This window comes from Lissotriton vulgaris, chromosome 3_1 (genome assembly GCF_964263255.1).
Source record: "Lissotriton vulgaris chromosome 3_1, aLisVul1.2, whole genome shotgun sequence".
NCBI lineage: Eukaryota > Metazoa > Chordata > Amphibia > Caudata > Salamandridae > Lissotriton > Lissotriton vulgaris.
In genome coordinates, this window is record NC_141689.1 from 949,390,097 (window position 1) to 949,413,036 (window position 22,940).

The 22,940-nt window shown below is 47.7% G+C and overlaps 1 protein-coding gene across 1 annotated transcript in view; it reads right to left on the bottom strand.

Annotated features, from left to right (window-relative positions):
- Window positions 1-22,940, bottom strand: part of LOC147727253 (uncharacterized) — a 72,663-nt gene that overhangs the window by 748 nt on the left and 48,975 nt on the right. Inside the window, exons 3-4 of the mRNA XM_086963600.1 lie at window positions 2,442-2,540; window positions 1,576-1,698 (exon numbers count right to left, since the gene is read on the bottom strand). Coding sequence (XP_086819726.1) covers window positions 1,576-1,698; window positions 2,442-2,540 — 222 coding nt within the window. The remainder of the gene's footprint in view (window positions 1-1,575; window positions 1,699-2,441; window positions 2,541-22,940) is intronic.

Consider the following 22,940-nt stretch of genomic DNA (forward strand, 5'->3'; position numbering starts at 1 on the left):
ACTGTGGACTTCCATTGGAGTCTACTATGAAAGTACACCAGTCTTATTCTTCTTCTTATCTCTTGTTTTGGAAAATTGGTACGTTATTTTCTGCAAGCCGGCATAATGCCAGCGCAGTAAACTTGCACCCGAGAAAAAGAGACGCACGCCATGAGGAGTGACCTAGACTTGCGTTGCGTTACTGTACCCGTCCAGTACATGCAGGTGGTGAAGCTCTTACTTTTCTATTACGGGTGGCACTGAGAATACTCTGTTACAACTCAAGGGCTACTGCTTAATTAATTTAACTTTCACCCTACAGTGGAAATGAGTACTAGAAATGGAAAATTGAAGAAGATAAATAATCTGATTATCTATCACTTCACATGGGATGTTTTTGCTTATATATGGGATGACTTTAGGTGCTTTGCTTTTTATTGAGTGACCAGTGATACATCCACACATGAATGACTGAGTACTACTAAACTTATTAAGAGAGGTAGGGAGTGGCCACCATAATAACCGGATCTATGCAGTGCTTGCAATACAAACTACTGCTACTATTTATGGTAGTATTTGGACAAAATTAAAAGTTCTTTTCCTTGCCTTTCCTACACTGGAACAGACGTGCGGGTGCAGTGTTACATGCTCTTCAAAGTTACACTTAGTTCATCCACTGACCGTCTACTCTCTCTAGATCATGGGTACTCACAAACTTTCTCTCAGGGGCTACATTTACAGTGTAGTTTGGGGCCGAGGGCCGCACTGGTGGGGGCGGAGTCAGAGGGGGCGGGGCTAAAGCAAAACGATAACTTGTGACCATGAGGTTGCACACAGGTCCCTGCAGCAGATGCCCTCATCCACTGAGCCACCAGACCCAGCATTTACATACATCTCTCTCCCTCCTGCTCTCCCTCCTGCCCTCCCTCCATCTCTCTCTCCCTCCTGCCCTCCCTCTCCCTCCCCCTCTGTCATCTCACTGTGTGTGTGTCTATCTGTGTCAGCCTTCAGCCCGGGTTGAGACCGCTTCCTCAACGCGCACACACAGACAACAACACCAAAGTACTTAACAGGTCTTTAAAAGACCTTTAACATATTATTGAGGCTTTGTTTGTTGTAGCGCCCCTGCTTCTCCACCCTGACAATCACTGCTTGCCCGGCCCCACAGAGCAGAAGCTTTGTTCTATTTCACCTCTTTGTGGCCTTGCATCTCCACTCTGCTCTGTGGGGGCCGGGGGAGCAGTGATTGTCAGAGTGGAGATGCAGGGGCGCTAACAGGTGAAATACAAAAAAGCCTCTGCTCTGTGGGGGCCGGGGGAGCAGTGATTGTCTGCAAGGTCTGCGCACCACCAAGGAAGGCTTGCCGGGCCACCACCCGTACTATGAGTACCCCTGCTCTAGATACACATATGCTATCTAAGAGTCAGATAGTAGCATGATCCAGGTATATGGACACATACAGTTTCTGTGTCACCCACCCAGGCTGTTGTCCTTCCACCCATCATTGCTTCATCATTCACCCAGCCATGCATCTCATATTCTTGCCTTCCCAGCTAGTCTTCAATCTCAATAAGTAAGGAATATATAAGAGCTTACCTCTGGCCGCCACCACCACCGTCTCAACTCTCACAGCCGCCGCCTCCTCCCCTGAAGAATCGCCCTCCGCCTCCGTGTCGAGCACCACCACCTCCACACTGGCCCCGCCACCAGATGTTCCACCTACAAAGTACATTTAAGAATGTTAGAATAAAGCACTCACTAGTCTTTGGTCTAGGAATGAAGACATGTGAAAACAATGTAATTTGTGACTGTCTACGTTAAAGTTAAAAAAAATGTCCCTTTTTCCAGGGAAGGTTGTCTTGCTGCACTTTTTGGCACAACTGATGAAGGCTGTTTTTTAACACGCACCATTTTTCTCCACACAGACAGAAGATGGACTTCTAACAACAAGATCAAGTTGAAACCAGGTGAGAGCTCGGCTCGACCACAAGAAATGTCTTCAATTAATCGTCAGCACTAACCACTTTTCCATTATCAGTTAAACGTTTAGTTTTATTATGACTTCATTTTAATAAATGTGTTTACTTTTAATAAAGCTTTTAAACTTAAATACAATCTGTGTTTTTTGGTCCAGACTAGAGTGACTGAGCGAAAGGTTTTGCAATTTTTGCAAGCATGAGTCCAGATAGAACACTTCAAAAGACATTATGGACAATCCCAGAGGACTGCACTAAGTTGATAGAGCTATTGCTGACTAGAATCATGGGAGTTTCGCCAACCGTGCAATCTTAGTTAGCTACACAGACAGACTAATAAGAATAATCTAGTAATACCACAGGGAGTCATAGTAGAGGCAGGATAAGAATTTAGATACAGTCTACAAGAAGAGCAAAGACAATTTTGAAAAAAGTCAAATGAGGAACGCTAGGAAAAATAGGTACTAGTCTAAAATGAAAACTTACTGGGGCCAGCAGAGGAGCCCTCGCCTGCCCGATCCTGGCCCTGTTGAACAGCATCCGCCGCCTGCTGCTCCTGTGTCCTCCTCTCGCCCCTGGGGGGAGCTGACGTACAACATGAAAGAAAGAACAGAAAACATGGATGATTGTTGCTTGTCAATGTCAACCAAATCAAACATTTCAAAAGAACAATAACAAAATATTTCCGCGAAATTATATTGATTATGGTTACTTTTCATTTATTTGCGGACCTGTGACTTCGAAAGTCTCGTAACTCACTAAACAAAGTACTGAAACGTTCACCTAGGACTGGCAGGCAGCAGTCCGCAGGCAAGACGCAAAGTGACAGACAAACTCCATTGTGATTTCAGTCAGATCAGTGACAACACTAACAGTTGCCTGCTACATTACCAGTCATTTAAATAGTCAAACTATCAATCCACCGCCACTATTTTTCTTATTGTCAGGGGTACAAAGGAAGGGGCAGATTTAAGCCCTTGCGGCTCTTTTGCGCCGTTCTTGCGTGACTTTTGTGACGCAGCAGCTAAACAAAAAAGGGCGCCATGGTGCGGCGTATAATATTATAACAACGTGACGCATTTGGGAGATGCATCCCGTTATAAAGCCCTGCGCCATCAGGGGGCGTTTCGGCGCAAGGGAGGGCATTCCTGCGCTGGAACACATCCTAATAGTGGCTGAGGGAAATCTACAAAATATCAATCAGTCACCTTTAGGACAATGATGCGTCACACAAACCCTGCACCTGCTTGAAGCAGACGTACGGCTTGACCCAGCATTGGGGAGATAGGGTACCCCAGAGCATTGATGGAGCTGCGCCATCGTTGCGACGCAACTCCAGCAGTAAAGCTTCGGTGACGTTTTGGGCCCATGGTGCGCCGCATTGCAAATACGGCGCACCATGTTTGGTGGTGGTAGCGGGCCGCACAATTAATGGCGCATCCCTGCTACTTTGCAGGAATGCGACGGTAATTGCAATTCTGCCCCTTAGGGGCATACTTACTTACGCGTTCTGGCGAATCTCCAGAGATGCGCCAGATCAAATGCGTCACGCAAAACTACCCTTGCGACACGGCAGATGTGCCTCATTTACAATGCGGCGCGCCCTGGCGCAAGGGTAGGCACTTGCGTGAAGCATCTCGTCACGTAAGAGCGGCGCATCGCTGGAGTCACGTCGCCAACGCAATGCAACTCCAGTAATGCTCAGGGCCACCCAATAATTAACATGCTGTGTCAGTCCTTTCGCCTGCTTCGAGCAGACATAAGGAATTGAATTGACGTAGCAGCGTCGCAGAAGTGCCTGCGTTAAATCTTGTAGATTTCACGCAGGCAATTTTGCGAGGCGCACAGCCGCTGGACCGCCCACCCTGCATACTAGGAACGCACCCATTGTGGTGCAGGCCCATGGCTTTATAACGTGACGCATCTCCCTAGATGCGTCATGCTGTAAATGACTCGCAGGGATGCGGCACGTTTACGCCGCTGTTGCGTCACGCAAGGCAACGTAAACGTGGCGCAAGGGGCTTGTAAATGTAATCTGCCCCCTAGTGTCTAGCATTACACAGTTCTGTAAAGTACACTCATACATAATAGTTACTCAGGCCAATGAGACCACGAAATAGAAAACAAATAAGCATAGTAGCAACGCCACTGAGAAGGAGAGCAGTGCACCTGAAATGCACAGAAGATTTTGAAATATAATTTAACTACAATGTAATCGTCATCAGCGGCATTATTGACTTGCTCCATGTAAAAAACAAATATTTGCAATACAACAACACAGAGCAGGAGAAAACATCATAGTAGTGAGTGATTAAATGGCTACTACTACTCACCAAGCCCGGGGATCTCCAAGCCGAGCTGGTCCAGCAGGTCGCGCTCGCGGTCCAGGAGGTCCGTCCAGCGATGGGTGCCCTGGCTGTAGGTGCGCTGGACCCCGTAGAGGTGGGATATGGCCCAGCACACCTTCTCCCACCGCTTCCGGCGCTCCCGCATGTTGTAGCCGCCGGCCGCGATCCTGCCGCCTCCCCCGATGGTCCTGGGCAGGCGGCGCTGGACGAAGTAGACCAGCGCGCCCACTTCCTCCGGGCTGAATATCTCCCGTCGCGTCACCTGCACCCCCCTCAATCTCCCGCATGCTGTCCTGCCACTGGGTCCAGCACTACTCCCCGCCGCCGCTGCGGCCCTCAAGTGCCTGGGCAGCTTCACGGCGCCTGGCTTGACCATGGTCTGGGCAGGTAAGGTAGGAAGAAGTAGAAAATTAAGAAAGAATAGGATAGGGAAGAAGAAAAGAAAAGAGTTTAAAAAAGTAGTTTAAAAGTAAAGAAAAATAGCAGAAAAGACAAAAATATACAGCTAGGAAAAGAGAGGGATAGATAAGAAGCAAAATCGTAAAAAAAAAACTGAAAACAAGCAAAGGATGGCAAAGATACCAAGAGGATTAAACACCATGCCCAGACACAGGAAATGAATGAAAAACAAGATGGCCGGTGCCCGTTCACGAGCGCGAAAGTAAGTTCGCGCGAAATTTTCCTCGCGATCTCGTGCGAACCTCTAGATTTCCCGCGCGATCTCGTGCGAACCTCTACTCGCAATGCGCTTACTGCGTGAGATTATACATAGCGGGCGGAAACGGAAATACGTCACGCAAACAAAATGGCCGCGCCCGTACTCGACCTTGGGGTAAATTCGCGTGTTGCGCTGCAAGCGGCTCGCGAATACTGCAAAAAAACTCGCGAAACAACAAGCCGCAAAAAAATAAAATGCTCATTCGCACGAATTGGCGGCTTCCGCGGTCGGTTTCGCACGACGCCGCGCCCCGCGAATAGCGCGAAAAAAACCGAAAAACGATTTCAGCAAAAGCAAAAGCAATGAGCAGGTGCAAAAGGTCAACCTCATGATTTGTAACGATTCTTTGTAGTGCTTCCTGAGGGGGCCCTCCAGAATTCGGTTGCCTGCTTGCAACTATTGTGTGACCCTGCTCTGACCTTAACTGTATGCCACAAAGGTCCTGATTTACAGCTAAAGGAGCAGACAAGCAGGTGCCAGGCTGGAACTTTAAATTCTTTCAGTGACACATTAATTAGCCCCTAATTCATTATTGTCAGTTGGGGCAGGGCAGGTGTTGTTAATAAACTAACCCCAAATTAATTCATGTCAGTTCAAGCAGGGCAGGTGGGCTTGCTTTTCCCCCCCATCTTCTACAGTGATGATGAACCAGAGGGTGGCATTGATGTAACAGAGGGTGGCATGGGTCAAAGAGAGGGTGCCAGTGGTAAAACAGAGGGTGCTGGGAGGCTGTGATGATGAACCAGACGTAGAAACAACATAGTCGCGACCGTTGCGAGCCGACAAGTAAGTTCGCAATTGCGAACTAGTACCAAATCCTCGCGAACTGGCAGAAACAATTGCGAACACACAAAAAAAAAAAATCCGCAAATTCGCGGGAATCCGCGGATTTTGCGGATTGCGAGTTCGCAAATCCGCAAAATTCGCGAACGCGAGATCCGCAAAATTCGCCCATGCTTACGTAGGTGTGGGCGGAAAATCCGTTACGCTCGCGGATTTTGCGGATTTTTGGGAAATTCGCAATCCGCGAGATTTGCGAATTTCCCGCAAAATCCGCAAATTCGCACGCAGCGGATTTTTTTGGCGGCGCGCGGCGTTGGTGATACAATTTTTGCGGCGCGCGGCATTTATCATCGTTTGCCGAGTTGTTTTTTTCGATAGTTTGCGAGTGCTGCGCCATTTTGGATCTTGCTGTGTGATCCCGCGGGAATTGGCGAGCGCGATTACGTCATCGCGGCTTGCCAGCGATAGTTTGTCAACGCGAGTACGGCGAGATCACGTCTCGCGGTACTTCGCAATTGCGAGATTTGAGATGCGGCGAGCGAAAATATAAATTTGCAATTCTGCACAAGAAATCCACCAGCAAGCAGCATAAACCTTCTAGAAATGATGATTTTTATGTGAATAACTCCTTAGTTTGACATTTGCCTGCACTTTTTTAGCGAGGAGTCCATTTTGGGGAGGGGGGCAGGGGGGTGGGAGGAAGGAAGTGCCCCACAGTCTTCAACTTCCTGTTCCTGTTCAGCAGGCTCCTCCCAGTGCTTTGTCCATCTCCTGGTCACTTTTCATTTGGATCTGGAGCTGGAAGGATTACTTTTTGTGGATGCTGCTGGATCTTTGGATTTGAGGCCTTTTTGACTTTCTTTGGATCACTGTTGGATTAGAAATTTTACAAGTAAGTTTGTTTGGGGCATTACAGTTGCTGCAACTAAAATTTTGGAATTTTCGATTTTTGGGCTGTTTTGGGGCCTTTTGCCCAGGGGTACTCAGTGGTGGGTGGACTGAGTCTTTCTGTGGGTTGTCTTGAACTTAAACATCATGGAGGCCATAGATGAATTGGGATTGTGCTGATTTTTCTGTGTTTTTCGATTTTTGACCTGTTGTTGGGGCCTTGACCAGGGGTAGTGAGTGGTGCATGGGCCTAGTCTTTCTGTGGGCTGTCTTGAACTTAAACATCATGGAGGGCATAGATGGAATGGGATTGTGCTGATTTTTCTGTGTTTTTCGATTTTTGACCTGTTGTTGGGGCCTTGACCAGGGGTAGTGAGTGGTGCATGGGCCTAGTCTTTCTGTGGGGTGTCTTGAATTTAAACATCATGGAGGACATGGATGGAATGGGATTGTGCAGATTTTTCAGTGATTTTCGTTTTTTGGGCCTGTACTTGTGGCCTTTTCACCAGGGGTATTTGAGTCCTGCATGGGCCTAGTCTTTCTGTGGGCTGTCTTGAATTTAAACATCATGGAGGCCATGGATGGAATGGGATTGTGCTGATTTTGCAGTGTTTTTCGATTTTTGGGGGTGTTCATGGGGAGGGACATGCCATGTGGCTGGTGGCCATTTTGAGTGCAGCTACAGGCACTGGCCATGTGCTGGCAGGCAAGTGGCCATTTTGAATGCAGGCTTTGTTGTTAGGCCTCCAACCATTTTGCCTACTTTTCAACCTTTATTTATGCCCAGGGGTAGTGAGTCTTGCATGGGCCTAGTCTTTCTGTGGGTTGTCTTGAATTTAAACATCATGGAGGCCATGGATGGAATGGGATTGTGCTGATTTTGCAGTGTTTTTCGATTTTTGGGGGTGTTCATGGGAGGGACATGCCATGTGGCTGGTGGCCATTTTGAGTGCAGCTACAGGCACTGGCCATGTGCTGGCAGGCAAGTGGCCATTTTGAATGCAGGCTTTGTTGTTAGGCCTCCAACCATTTTGCCTACTTTTCAACCTTTATTTATGCCCAGGGGTAGTGAGTCTTGCATGGGCCTAGTCTTTCTGTGGGTTGTCTTGAATTTAAACATCATGGAGGCCATGGATGGAATGGGATTGTGCAGATTTTCAGTGATTTTCGTTTTTTGGGCCTGTACTTGTGGCCTTTTCACCAGGGGTATTTGAGTCTAGCATGGGCCTAGTCTTTCTGTGGGCTGTCTTGAATTTAAACATCATGGAGGCCATGGATGGAATGGGATTGTGCTGATTTTGCAGTGTTTTTCGATTTTTGGGGGTGTTCATGGGGAGGGACATGCCATGTGGCTGGAGGCCATTTTGAGTGCAGCTACAGGCACTGGCCATGTGCTGGCAGGCAAGTGGCCATTTTGAATGCAGGCTTTGTTGTTAGGCCTCCAACCATTTTGCCTACTTTTCAACCTTTATTTATGCCCAGGGGTAGTGAGTCTTGCATGGGCCTAGTCTTTCTGTGGGTTGTCTTGAATTTAAACATCATGGAGGCCATGGATGGAATGGGATTGTGCTGATTTTGCAGTGTTTTTCGATTTTTGGGGGTGTTCATGGGGAGGGACATGCCATGTGGCTGGTGGCCATTTTGAGTGCAGCTACAGGCACTGGCCATGTGCTGGCAGGCAAGTGGCCATTTTGAATGCAGGCTTTGTTGTTAGGCCTCCAACCATTTTGCCTACTTTTCAACCTTTATTTATGCCCAGGGGTAGTGAGTCTTGCATGGGCCTAGTCTTTCTGTGGGTTGTCTTGAATTTAAACATCATGGAGGCCATGGATGGAATGGGATTGTGCAGATTTTCAGTGATTTTCGTTTTTTGGGCCTGTACTTGTGGCCTTTTCACCAGGGGTATTTGAGTCTAGCATGGGCCTAGTCTTTCTGTGGGCTGTCTTGAATTTAAACATCATGGAGGCCATGGATAGAATGGGATTGTGCTGATTTTGCAGTGTTTTTCGATTTTTGGGGGTGTTCATGGGGAGGGACATGCCATGTGGCTGGTGGCCATTTTGAGTGCAGCTACAGGCACTGGCCATGTGCTGGCAGGCAAGTGGCCATTTTGAATGCAGGCTTTGTTGTTAGGCCTCCAACCATTTTGCCTACTTTTCAACCTTTATTTATGCCCAGGGGTAGTGAGTCTTGCATGGGCCTAGTCTTTCTGTGGGTTGTCTTGAATTTAAACATTATGGAGGGCATGGATGGATTGGGATTGTGCTGATTTTGCAGTGTTTTTCGATTTTTTTGTGCTCTATAACTGAACTGATGTTCCTCTGTCTTCCATTTTTTTTAGGTGCACAAGACTCAAGAGAACCACCAGTGCCAGGAAGAAGTCCTGCAGCGGTGTGTGTGTGCAGCATAACGTCACGCGACGTCACGTCTGGCCTCAGACAACTCTACAATTCGTGCAACTGCGGCCTGCTGTCTGACCTGCTCTGAAGAAGATGGCCCCGCCCCCAAAGAAAGTTCTCCGTAGCTCCTCTAGCAAGAAAGTTGCTAGTAAGGAGCAGAAGAAGCAAGTTACCAAGGAGGCTGGTGTGCCACCCGCCACTTTTTTTGGGAGCAAAAAAAAAAGTACGCCTGCAGCAGCAGGATCTGCTGGGGACCAAGCTGGGAGCAGCACCCCTGCTCCATTGGGTTCAGTGCCTCCACCACCACGCCAACTTAAGTCAAAGCCCTTGAGTGCTTCAGAGGCAGTCAGTGTACTTCTCCAATCACCATCGACCAGTGATGTTGGCTCATCGCAAGAAAGTAGCAGCAATGTCCCTGAATCAACACAGGTTGTTGTAACTCATCTGACAAGTGTTGAACAACCACAGCCGCAACAACAACACCATGTGCAAGTACACGCCCAAGTACATGTGGAAGGAGAGGCAGCAAAAGGAGATGCGCAAGCAAAGGTGCATGGAGGTTCACAAGTGCCCACAATAGTTGTTCCTCCCGAAGTAGGGGCACATTTGGAAATCGACAATGAAGCCGAGGTATCATTGGAAGCCACTCCTCCTGATGATCATTCATTGTCTTCCACATCCCTAGCAAGGAAAAGATCAAGGGGGGTGTCTACATCTTCTTCAAGCCCACCTCGTTCTGATGCAAGTGATCTGTCTTGGGAACCACAACTGCGGTCTGACAGTGAGGCACACCATGATCTGACACCGGTACCTAAGCGTAAAAGGAAGGTCGTCCAAAAACTCAAACCTATGGAGTGTGATGAGGCTCAACAAGAAGTGACAGATACTGCTGGTGATGAAGCCTCTCACGATGACGACGAGCCAGTCATCACAAAGGTCACTGCAGCCCCACCGGGCATGCAGCAAAGAGACATTTTGACCCTATCCCGAGAAGCTGCTGAGCGTGATGATGATGTCGGCGAGGAGGCAATGGAAATGGAATCATTAGATTTGGAGTTAAGTAGTACACCAAAACCTACCGCTTCCATATTTCTTCCTCGCAAGAAGGTACCCACCTCGTCCTCGACCTCAATTCGTGGTGGTGAAAGTGCAAAACGTACTGAAGTTCGGCAATCCACATCCTCCACTTCATCTGGCATTAGCAGCAGGACCACCACCACCAGTATCGCCGCCTCCTCCGGCCCCCGAAGACATTTCAAGTCTCCAGTTTGGGACTTCTTTAGTGTTTGCCCAAAAAATGAAAACGTAGCCATTTGTAGCATTTGTAAGCTTCGAGTTAGTCGTGGTAAGTTGGGTTCCAACTATGGTACCGGAGGCCAGAGAGGTCATCTTAGGAGAACGCACGATGTCCAATGGTTTGCGCACCTACACACGATCAAGGAAGCCGCAATTGCACGCAATGAAAACGTTGTTTTTTCATCTGGTGATGACGAGGAGGTAGAAGACGATTCAAACACTTCACTTACACCCAGTTCCCCTGTCAGCAGCACACCCCATGGGAGCCACACTAAGAGTGTGGGAGAGAGTGAGACATCAATGCGGAAAAGTTCATCAGCGAGCGTAACTGGGTCGAAGAGATCATCATCATCCCGTAAATCCTTGGTCCAGGGCAACATTAAAAAGATGTTGTTTACAGAAGCGCAATATGAACGCAACCACCCAATGACCCGTCTGTATAACACTAAGCTGGCTAAAATGCTAGCTCTGGACCTTCTCCCTTTTTTTTCTTTTGTAGAAGGGGTTGGTTTTCTAGAATTAGTGACAGCGCTCTGCCCTAAATGGAAGGTTCCTAGCCGGTTCTATTTTGCCCGAGTTGCGGTTCCAGCACTACATGAAGATGTTCTGAAGGTGATTGGGGCAGCTTTGCAGAAGAGTGCTGTTCACACTATACATCTGACAACAGACATGTGAACCAGTGGCGCAGGCGCTGATTACATGTGCATCACTGCACACTGGGTCTCTTTTTCAGGGGCTAAAGCAAAGCTAAACTCAGGTGTTGACACTAACATTGTTTTTAAAGGTGCTCGGAAACATGCAACACTAGCCATGTTTGGTTTGGAGAAACGTCACACAGCAGAAAACATTTTGGATGTCTTTAACACAAAGGTCCTTAACTGTCTGTCCCCACTAAAACGCAAGGTTGGTTATGTTTCCACGGACAATGGCGCCAATATAGTTAAGGCCATGAGGGACGGTTACTATTTCAGAGTGCCGTGTTTGGCGCACTGTATAAACCTGGTTGTCCAAAAATTCTTGGGTAATAAAGGCAGTGCAGCGTACAGTGTATTGGAGACCTGCCGAAAAATGTGCAAGCATTTCAGGCATTCTTTTAAGGCCCGGAAGCAGCTGAGGAGCCTGCTATATCAACGTCAAATGCCAGTGAAAGCACTCATCCAGGAGGTGGTAACACGTTGGAACTCAACCTTCTACATGCTTGAGCGTCTGTATGAGCAGTATACGGGACTCGATCAATATTTCTTTAAAGAGGGTATAGAGGAGCTGAGGATGGGTGGGCCGCAATGGAACATAGTTGAAAGCCTGACACGCATGCTTCGTCCTTTTGAGTTCTTCACGCGTGCAGTCAGCAAGGAGGACTCTAATTTGGGAAAAGCTATCCCATTGTTGTACATGCTGGAGGACCAACTGAAGGAGGTGTGTTCTGTGTTTGGAAAAGATGACAAAAACCAAGACTCTTTGCTTCTGGCTGAGCAATTATTAGAGCTCCTACAAGGTGATGAACGTCTTAAAAAGATCCACTCAGAACAGCATTACATTTGTGCTACTATTCTGGATCCACGCTACAAAAAGGCGCTGGCAGGCCAAGCATTCTTTCCTTTTGATGATGAACATGTTCCAAAGTACAAACGTTGGCTAGCCTTGTCAGCCAAGAAGTTTGAAACAGAACGGCTGGAAATTGAAGGAAATGGCAGTACATCAGCAGGCCATCCCCAGTCAAAACAATCCACTTCTGCACCTGTGGCTGTGGCACAAGTGACCTCTCAGCCGTTAAAGACACCGGCAACCGGATCATCTGCACGAAAGACAACAGAAACATTGGAGGCTGAAGAGGATTGGCTAGCTCTGCGTGGGCTTGGTTCTCAAAAGGTCAGAGGCACAGCAAGAGCTAAGCAAAGTGGAGGAACCTTGGATGAGGACCTTGAGTCGATGGTGAAGGACTATCTGAATGACTCAACAGAGGTCTATGTTAATTCTGACCCATTGGCGTATTGGCATGGGAAAAAAGAATTGTGGCCACAGCTCACCAACCTGGCTTTAAACTACTTGTCTTGCCCACTCGCAAGCGTGTCTTCTGAACGGGTTTTCAGTGCGGCTGGTGGGATTGTAACTCCCAAACGGAGCCGCCTCTCGCCCAAAAATGTGGAGAGGTTAACAATGATCAAGATGAATCAGCACCTCATACCACCAGATTTCAGAGTACGAGAGAGCGTGCCGGATGAAGAGGAGGTGGCCAGCAACATAGATGAGGGAATTTCTACTCTGTCAGGTGACACTGAGCTCACCCTGCCTGAATTCGCAGAGTATGATGACGAAGCCTTATTCGTATTCCTGGACCGTGATACCGACTTCGAGCCCTGAAAATGAGACAACGAATCAATAACTTTCTTTTGCATCCTTATTCACTTTTATTCCTGTGTGTCTGTCTTTCTTTGTTGTGCACAGTTAATATAATTCAATATTTAATCAGATAATCACAAAAACAAGCCCATCAGCAGAACTGTCTTCACTTGTTTGCTAATTTATTTGAAGGTGCCGCAGTCTGCATTCCTCAGGTTCACAAGTTCAGAAGAACATGCTCCTCTATCCTCCTCCTCCAGACTCCTATTTCCATCAAAGCAGAGGGCTGGTTTACGCCCAATGAAGAAAGACTCAGCACTTGTGGGGGTGTTGTTCTACCTCTTTGCAGGTGAGTTGACGGGTCTGGGGCCATTGCTGGGAAGCACTAAAAGTGGTTTGGACCAAATCCGAGGCGGAAATTTTTTTGTGTTTTTGATGACTTGCTTGCCTTTGAGGTGCTCTTAGGGGGGGTTCCGTCTGTTTGTGGGTGAGTTTCGTGGTCTGGGAGCATTGCTGGGACACTCTAATCTTGATTGCATTTGCTTTTCAGGAAATCCGTCGTGCCAACCCCGACTTATGGCCTAGCTACGCAGCGCGTTTGGACCGAAGGCCCAGAAATATTGCAAGTATGAGATTTTGCTTTTGGCCTGTTTCGGGGTGTTATGCTTCTTGGCGGGTGGGTTGCCGGGTCTTGGGGCATTCCTGGGAAGGTCTAATACCGGGTAGAAGTGGTTGGGACAAAATCCAGGCCGATTTTTTTTTTGGCTATTTCTGACATTTTGCTCTATGTAGCGTTTTCGGGGGTCCTGTTTGGGGGGCTTCCTGGTGTTTGTGGGTGAGTTTCGTGGTCTGGGAGCACTGCTGGGACACTCTAATCTTGATTGCATTTGCTTTTCAGGAAATCCGTCGTGCCAACCCCGACTTATGGCCTAGCTACGCAGCGCGTTTGGACCGAAGGCCCAGAAATATTGCAAGTATGAGATTTTGCTTTTGGCCTGTTTGGGGGTGTTATGCTTCTTGGCGGGTGGGTTGCCGGGTCTTGGGGCATTCCTGGGAAGGTCTAATACCGGGTAGAAGTGGTTGGGACAAAATCCAGGCCGATTTTTTTTTTGGCTATTTCTGACATTTTGCTCTATGTAGCGTTTTCGGGGGTCCTGTTTGGGGGCTTCCTGGTGTTTGTGGGTGAGTTTCGTGGTCTGGGAGCACTGCTGGGACACTCTAATCTTGATTGCATTTGCTTTTCAGGAAATCCGTCGTGGCAACCCCGACTTATGGCCTAGCTACGCAGTGCGTTTGGACCGAAGGCCCAGAAATATTGCAAGTATGAGATTTTGCTTTTGGCCTGTTTGGGGGTGTTATGCTTCTTGGCGGGTGGGTTGACGGGTCTTGGGGCATTCCTGGGAAGGTCTAATACCGGGTAGAAGTGGTTGGGACAAAATCCAGGCCGATTTTTTTTTTGGCTATTTCTGACATTTTGCTCTATGTAGCGTTTTCGGGGGCCTGTTTGGGGGGATTCCTGGTGTTTGTGGGTGAGTTTCGTGGTCTGGGAGCACTGCTGGGACACTCTAATCTTGATTGCATTTGCTTTTCAGGAAATCCGTCGTGCCAACCCCGACTTATGGCCTAGCTACGCAGCGCGTTTGGACCGAAGGCCCAGAAATATTGCAAGTATGAGATTTTGCTTTTGGCCTGTTTGGGGGTGTTATGCTTCTTGGCGGGTGGGTTGCCGGGTCTTGGGGCATTCCTGGGAAGGTCTAATACCGGGTAGAAGTGGTTGGGACAAAATCCAGGCCGATTTTTTTTTTGGCTATTTCTGACATTTTGCTCTATGTAGCGTTTTCGGGGGCTTGTTTGGGGGGCTTCCTGGTGTTTGTGGGTGAGTTTCGTGGTCTGGGAGCACTGCTGGCTATATATACTTTACTTTGCAAGAGGTTTGAAGCAAATCCATGGTGGCAGAGGGGACTTAGGGCCTAGCTGCAGAGCGCGCGCGGAGTGATTTGGGAAATCTGTGAAAAATTGACTAAGTCCCCATTTTTGTACTTTTGCTCTTTGGCTGTTTGGGGGTCTTCTACTCGTTTTCTCCTGGGTTGACGGCTCTGGGGCCATTGCTGGGAAGCTCTAATACCGGATAAAAGTGTTTTGGACCAAATCCCAGGCGGAATTTTTTTTGTGTTTTTGATGACTTGCTTGCCTTTGAGGTGCTCTTAGGGGGGGTTCCGTCTGTTTGTGGGTGAGTTTTGTGGTCTGGGAGCATTGCTGGGACACTCTAATCTTGATTGCATTTGCTTTTCAGGAAATCCGTTGTGCCAACCCCGACTTATGGCCTAGCTACGCAGCGCGTTTGGACCGAAGGCCCAGAAATATTGCAAGTATGAGATTTTGCTTTTGGCCTGTTTGGGGGTGTTATGCTTCTTGGCGGGTGGGTTGCCGGGTCTTGGGGCATTCCTGGGAAGGTCTAATACCGGGTAGAAGTGGTTGGGACAAAATCCAGGCCGATTTTTTTTTTGGCTATTTCTGACATTTTGCTCTATGTAGCGTTTTCGGGGGTCCTGTTTGGGGGGCTTCCTGGTGTTTGTGGGTGAGTTTCGTGGTCTGGGAGCACTGCTGGGACACTCTAATCTTGATTGCATTTGCTTTTCAGGAAATCCGTCGTGGCAACCCCGACTTATGGCCTAGCTACGCAGTGCGTTTGGACCGAAGGCCCAGAAATATTGCAAGTATGAGATTTTGCTTTTGGCCTGTTTGGGGGTGTTATGCTTCTTGGCGGGTGGGTTGACGGGTCTTAGGGCATTCCTGGGAAGGTCTAATACCGGGTAGAAGTGGTTGGGACAAAATCCAGGCCGATTTTTTTTTTGGCTATTTCTGACATTTTGCTCTATGTAGCGTTTTCGGGGGGCCTGTTTGGGGGGCTTCCTGGTGTTTGTGGGTGAGTTTCGTGGTCTGGGAGCACTGCTGGGACACTCTAATCTTGATTGCATTTGCTTTTCAGGAAATCCGTCGTGCCAACCCCGACTTATGGCCTAGCTACGCAGCGCGTTTGGACCGAAGGCCCAGAAATATTGCAAGTATGAGATTTTGCTTTTGGCCTGTTTGGGGGTGTTATGCTTCTTGGCGGGTGGGTTGCCGGGTCTTGGGGCATTCCTGGGAAGGTCTAATACCGGGTAGAAGTGGTTGGGACAAAATCCGCGCGGAAAAGCCTTTAGTTTTGGCACTTTTTGTAACTTAGGGTTCGTTAGGGTTAGCCCTAGCACCAGGATTGCATGTGTTTCGGGGTGTTCTAGATTTTTCCAACTGAGTTCTGGGGTCTTAGAGCACTCGTGAGAATGTGTACTTTTGGTTGCAAGTCATTTGAAGAAAATCCATGGTGGGAAAGGGGGGATTTGGCATAGTTAAAGAAAGCCTTTGCCACTATTCTTAACTTAGGGTTCGTTAGGGTTAGCAGTATTTCTATTGCATGTGTTTGAGTGGGGGGGATTTCGAGTCTTGGAGCGATGCTGGCCATGGCTACTTTTGCTTGGTTGCTTGCAAGTGGTTTGAATGCAATCCACGGTGGGTAATGGGTAATTAGGAAGGGGGTACTTCGGCCTACTTTTACTTTCAAAGTAAGTTTTGTCACCAGTTTTCGGCTAGGCCTCGTTTTTTGAGATTTGATTGGGGGTCTTCTACATTTTTGCGACTGGCTTTAGTAAGGGTCTGGGTGGGAGCACTGCTAGGAAGATCTAATTTTGTTCTAAAACACAGTTTACAGTACACCTAGCTTGAGGGGCAAGATCCGCTACATTAATTTGCCCATACTTATTTATCCTTCAAAAGGTGACTCAGAGTACGCACTTTCAAAAATATTGTACTGTCTACTAGGAAAATCAAATTGTGACTTTTTGCACTCCACAGCCTACATACCTTATATTTATTTATCAGTGGTGTTGTAATATTATATCACTTCCTGTTTTTCGTTGAATAATTACAGGCCGGGTTTCAGTCTCTGCAATGGGAAAAAAAGGATGGAGTCAGGCTTCACAGTAGCGAGCCACAATTCAGCATCAGGCAGGCAGTGGACAGGGTGTCTTCTGGTGACCAACATCGATGGACGAAGCGTTGGCTGCAATGGAGGAGTGCCGCTAATAGGAGGATTTTTTTTCTGCAGGCAACTTACTTACCACTTCCAACAGGACCACTACAACCACATAGATACAGTATCCCTTGCCTTTTTCTCTGACTGTGACTGCATTTCTTGGCTCTCTCTCGGCTTCTACATTGATCCCTTAACACATCACTTAGTCCACTCCACTATCACATCTGCACCACACATAGTCATTTGTAAGTGCTCCTACGTAATTCGCAAGTCGCAGCACGCCCCAGGCCGTAGAGGACTGGGATGGCCCCAATGATGAAGCATGTCACCAAGGGGCAACCCTGGTGAGTGAGGGGACACCTAGAAAAAAAGCAATTTCTCCTTTTCTATCTACTATACCTTCCAGACCAACCCCACTGAGTGTTGTTGTGAATGGATTTATAGTGACCAGCAAGGCTCTCGGGTATCTGGCTACAGAGACCTTATGTTGAATATCGTTATCAATAATTTACACATAGGCCCTTTACTGTTGCATTCTTTCTTCCACAGTTGTCGAATGTACTACTTACTTTTCACTGACATGCATGCAGTAGTGCATGCACTTTCAAAGATTGATGGATAGGTTTGTACCCAAAGAATTGTTTATGTTCAATTGTTTGTCTATGCTGTGCTTTTTTTTACAGGGTGTCTTCTGGTGACCAACATCGATGGACGAAGCGTCGGCTGCAATGGAGGAGTGCCGCTAATAGGAGGATTTTTTTTCTGCAGGCAACTTACTTACCACTTCCAACAGGACCACTACAACCACATAGATACAGTATCCCTTGCCTTTTTCTCTGACTGTGACTGCATTTCTTGGCTCTCTCTAGGCTTCTAAATTGATCCCTTAACACATCACTTAGTCCACTCCACTATCACATCTGCACCACACATAGTCATTTGTAAGTGCTCCTACGTAATTCGCAAGTCGCAGCACGCCCCAGGCCGTAGAGGACTGGGATGGCCCCAATGATGAAGCATGTCACCAAGGGGCAACCCTGGTGAGTGAGGGGACACCTAGAAAAAAAGCAATTTCTCCTTTTCTATCTACTATACCTTCTGTCAGGTTACGCAGCCCCTAAGCGCCTACCGTACTATGAAACTACATTTCCCATGAGTAGGCGGGAGACTTGCAGGAAGTTTATCTGGGGAACAGACGCGCTTCCTGTTGCGCGTTATTCTGGTTTCTGTTCTGCACCGGCATGAGAGCGGACGCTCTGCATGCTTTTCTATCGTGCCTCCTGTGGACTATCACCTCCCCCCGCCCCCCCCCCTGAGGCTCAGTGGGGAGCGCTTCCGTGTTCTGTCCTTGGCGGTAGACGGACTTCACGCGTCTTCAGGTAAAGCCGCTCTAAACTCTTCGGCCGCCCGTGCGGTCAGCTGATTACTGCCTGAACGGATTGTTAAGGGAGGTTCTGTGACTGTTTTCTAACAGAATTCTACCTTTGCTGAATTCCTGTTTGGTTGAATTGTGTGTGGCGGAGCACAGTGGCGGTCTATACCACGTGTTAGCGTTCACATCGGGGATCGTTTTTGTACTATTAAAACGGAGCGCGGTAGTAAGGACAACTACGCGTCTCCGTTGTATAACTGTGTATTTCAAAGGACCTCCATAACTGGGCATGTAGTGAGGTAACTACAGGCTACCCCAGTTCTCTTTGTGTAGTGCACCGTGGGGTGTGTTGTTGGCAGAATTCAGTGGTGGTCGCAACTACGTTTTTCTGTTTGACCTTCACCAAAGATTCTCTACTGGGTCATTACTTAGAGAGCGCAGTGTTGTAGTTCTTGCTTCCTACACACTACCGTTTCCCTCTTCCTTTTTGTTGGACCATACATCTTTGCTTTGACTATTTGGAACCCCCTTTGTACATTGAGTCCTCTACCATGTTTGTGGTATGTTGTGAGTAGTGGGTTTGATGTCTTAGTATAACGCGAGTGTGTTTGGTGCGACAGGAGTGTGTTCGTTAACTATATGTTTATGTGTTTCTTAGGCCTTCCTCACAGATTGTGACAGAAGGGCTATAGTATTTCCTATCCAAGGTCATGTTTTCTTGGTGCTCAGGTACTTGTCTACTTCCTTGGTTATTTAGTGAGACTATATGAGAGTAGCCTTGTATGTTAGGACAGCACTTCACTGATGCCTGTCTTGTCTTTTGTTACAGGTATCCTTTCCCTGCTGACCCTACCTTTACCCATCCCACATTTTTTATTTTAGTTTGTTATTTTTCTCCCCCGCCTAATGGCTCGAACACCCTGTGTTTACACTTCTGGGTGTTGGTGACATTTGGAGGTGGAACCATATTTGCATCGACTGGATCACGGGGAGTAAACCTGACACCTTCCAGACCAACCCCATTGAGTGTTGTTGTGAATGGATTTATAGTGACCAGCAAGGCTCTCGGGTATCTGGCTACAGAGACCTTATGTTGAATATCGTTATCAATAATTCCACACAGGCCCTGTACTGTCGCATTCTTTCTTTCCACAGTTGTCGAATGTACTACTTACTTTTCACTGACATGCATGCAGTAGTGCATGCACTTTCAAAGATTGATGGATAGGTTTGTACCCAAAGATTTGTTTATGTTCACAATTGTTTGTCTATGCTGTGCTATTTTTTCTTGTCTCCCAAAACCTTTCCCAAAAACCCCCGTACCCATCCATTTTTCAAACCCTAACCCTCTTCCCCCGGGCTGTGTGGTTTTGATTGATGTGTGACTAAATTATTATTACAGCAATAAATCCACACACTTGCTGGGGAGGATAAGGTGATAGCAACAGGCTGGTGAAGAAATCCGAGGATATATTCTTACTCTGCTTGACAAAGAACCATTGCTAATGTGAAAGAACTTCAACCGAATTAGTAGTTATACTTTACCATTTGTTAGGCTACAATGTGGCACTGCTCTACTGTACTTCTGTCACCTGCTATATTCTCAGTTGTACCGTTGAATTGCTCAGGAGGACAAACCAGATTTCATTTTCTTTTTTTTCATAGGCATGCAACTGCCACTGTGTCACACCACTAGTACCACCGCTATGAGGAAATTTTATCCGACCAAGATTGCCAACCTTATTCGGTGTTTCCCGTGGAGCCAGCCCTGGGTCTAGCCCTACTTTCAAACACAAATTACAGGTAAGATAAGCGTTTGGTGGTTTGGGGGTATAATGGAGTATTAGTACGAGAGACGAGAGACTGAAGGTAGTACTACTAAAGTCCTAGGACTCTTGGATTCACTTCACTTAGTCTGTGAGAGGCACTTAGTGTTGAAAACATTTGGGCATTTACACTTAAAGGAAGAAAATGGAACTAAACTTTCAGGAAAACAGTCAACATTAAACCCCCACCCACCAGGCAAGCAGTAAAAAACAGGTATGCTCAGATAAAGTTTGAAAAAGTATATTTATATCCCTAACAAAATAATCTCCCGCAAGACCCTCCCTAACCCCAACGATTGTCCTTCAAAAGTCCCCAAAAACCCAACTCCCAATTCCCACCCCCCAAAAGTCTCTAAAAAAGGGGCAAGGGACACTATGGGTGGATGCTGTTAACTTTTTGGGCCAGGGCATCATGCTCCTCGCGGAGCAAGGCGAGCTCCTGCTGAAGGCGGGACACCATCAGGGTAGTGCGGCGCAGGCGTGCCTTCACTGCCTTGCAGGTGCAATGCCTGTGAGAGGCAGCTGTTGGCCTTGCTGCTCGGCGGTGGCGTTTGCCTTTGGCAGCCCGGCTCAGTCTGGGTGGACCACTGTGCTGGGTGGCAGCCCGTGGGGCCACGGAGGCCGATGCAGACGACGTTGTTGTTGTTGTCGACTGCACACTTTCCTCGTCCTCCAGGGCCACCAGCCGCCGATATTCCGCAACAGTGGCCTCGATCCTCCGTTGCCGGGCCGCTCTAGCCAGCTCCTTCCTCCTTGTTTGTTTGGAAGGAGCATCTATATGAAGAAAGAAAGACATAGTCTGTAACCAATGCTCTTTAAGATTAACTCAATCATTCAGCAGAAATTTGTGTTGCAGTACAACTAGCAACTTGCAAGCGCATTACATAACTATTGAGGCCAGTATCTATCTAACCTCACACTTCTTCATCCTTGCTCTAACATTAGTGGGAGTTTAAGGAACAAATTCTACGAGCACTGTGGACTTCCATTGGAGTCGACTATGAAAGTACACCAGTCTTATTCTTCTTCTTATCTCTTGTTTTGGAAAATTGGTACGTTATTTTCTGCAAGCCGGCATAATGCCAGCGCAGTAAACTTTCACCCGAGAAAAAGAGACGCACGCCATGAGGAGTGACCTAGACTTGCGTTGCGTTACTGTACCCGTCCAGTACATGCAGGTGGTGAAGCTCTTACTTTTCTATTACGGGTGGCACTGAGAATACTCTGTTACAACTCAAGGGCTACTGCTTAATTAATTTAACTTCACCCTACAGTGGAAATGAGTACTAGAAATGGAAAATTGAAGAAGATAAATAATCTGATTATCTATCACTTCACATGGGATGTTTTTGCTTATATATGGGATGACTTTAGGTGCTTTGCTTTTTATTGAGTGACCAGTGATACATCCACACATGAATGACTGAGTACTACTAAACTTATTAAGAGAGGTAGGGAGTGGCCACCATAATAACCGGATCTATGCAGTGCTTGCAATACAAACTACTGCTACTATTTATGGTAGTATTTGGACAAAATTAAAAGTTCTTTTCCTTGCCTTTCCTACACTGGAACGGACGTGCGGGTGCAGTGTTACATGCTCTTCAAAGTTACACTTAGTTCATCCACTGACCGTCTACTCTCTCTAGATCATGGGTACTCACAAACTTTCTCTCAGGGGCTACATTTACAGTGTAGTTTGGGGCCGAGGGCCGCACTGGTGGGGGCGGGGCTAAAGCAAAACGATAACTTGTGACCATGAGGTTGCTCACAGGTCCCTGCAGCAGATGCCCTCATCCACTGAGCCACCAGACCCAGCATTTACATACATCTCTCTCCCTCCTGCTCTCCCTCCTGCCCTCCCTCCATCTCTCTCTCCCTCCTGCCCTCCCTCTCCCTCCCCCTCTGTCATCTCACTGTGTGTGTGTCTATCTGTGTCAGCCTTCAGCCCGGGTTGAGACCGCTTCCTCAACGCGCACACACAGACAACAACACCAAAGTACTTAACAGGTCTTTAAAAGACCATTAACATATTATTGAGGCTTTGTTTGTTGTAGCGCCCCTGCTTCTCCACCCTGACAATCACTGCTTGCCCGGCCCCACAGAGCAGAAGCTTTGTTCTATTTCACCTCTTTGTGGCCTTGCATCTCCACTCTGCTCTGTGGGGGCCGGGGGAGCAGTGATTGTCAGAGTGGAGATGCAGGGGCGCTAACAGGTGAAATACAAAAAAGCCTCTGCTCTGTGGGGGCCGGGGGAGCAGTGATTGTCTGCAAGGTCTGCGCACCACCAAGGAAGGCTTGCCGGGCCACCACCGGCCCGCGGGCCGTACTATGAGTACCCCTGCTCTAGATACACATATGCTATCTAAGAGTCAGATAGTAGCATGATCCAGGTATATGGACACATACAGTTTCTGTGTCACCCACCCAGGCTGTTGTCCTTCCACCCATCATTGCTTCATCATTCACCCAGCCATGCATCTCATATTCTTGCCTTCCCAGCTAGTCTTCAATCTCAATAAGTAAGGAATATATAAGAGCTTACCTCTGGCCGCCACCACCACCGTCTCAACTCTCACAGCCGCCGCCTCCTCCCCTGAAGAATCGCCCTCCGCCTCCGTGTCGAGCACCACCACCTCCACACTGGCCCCGCCACCAGATGTTCCACCTACAAAGTACATTTAAGAATGTTAGAATAAAGCACTCACTAGTCTTTGGTCTAGGAATGAAGACATGTGAAAACAATGTAATTTGTGACTGTCTACGTTAAAGTTAAAAAAAATGTCCCTTTTTCCAGGGAAGGTTGTCTTGCTGCACTTTTTGGCACAACTGATGAAGGCTGTTTTTTTAACACGCACCATTTTTCTCCACACAGACAGAAGATGGACTTCTAACAACAAGATCAAGTTGAAACCAGGTGAGAGCTCGGCTCGACCACAAGAAA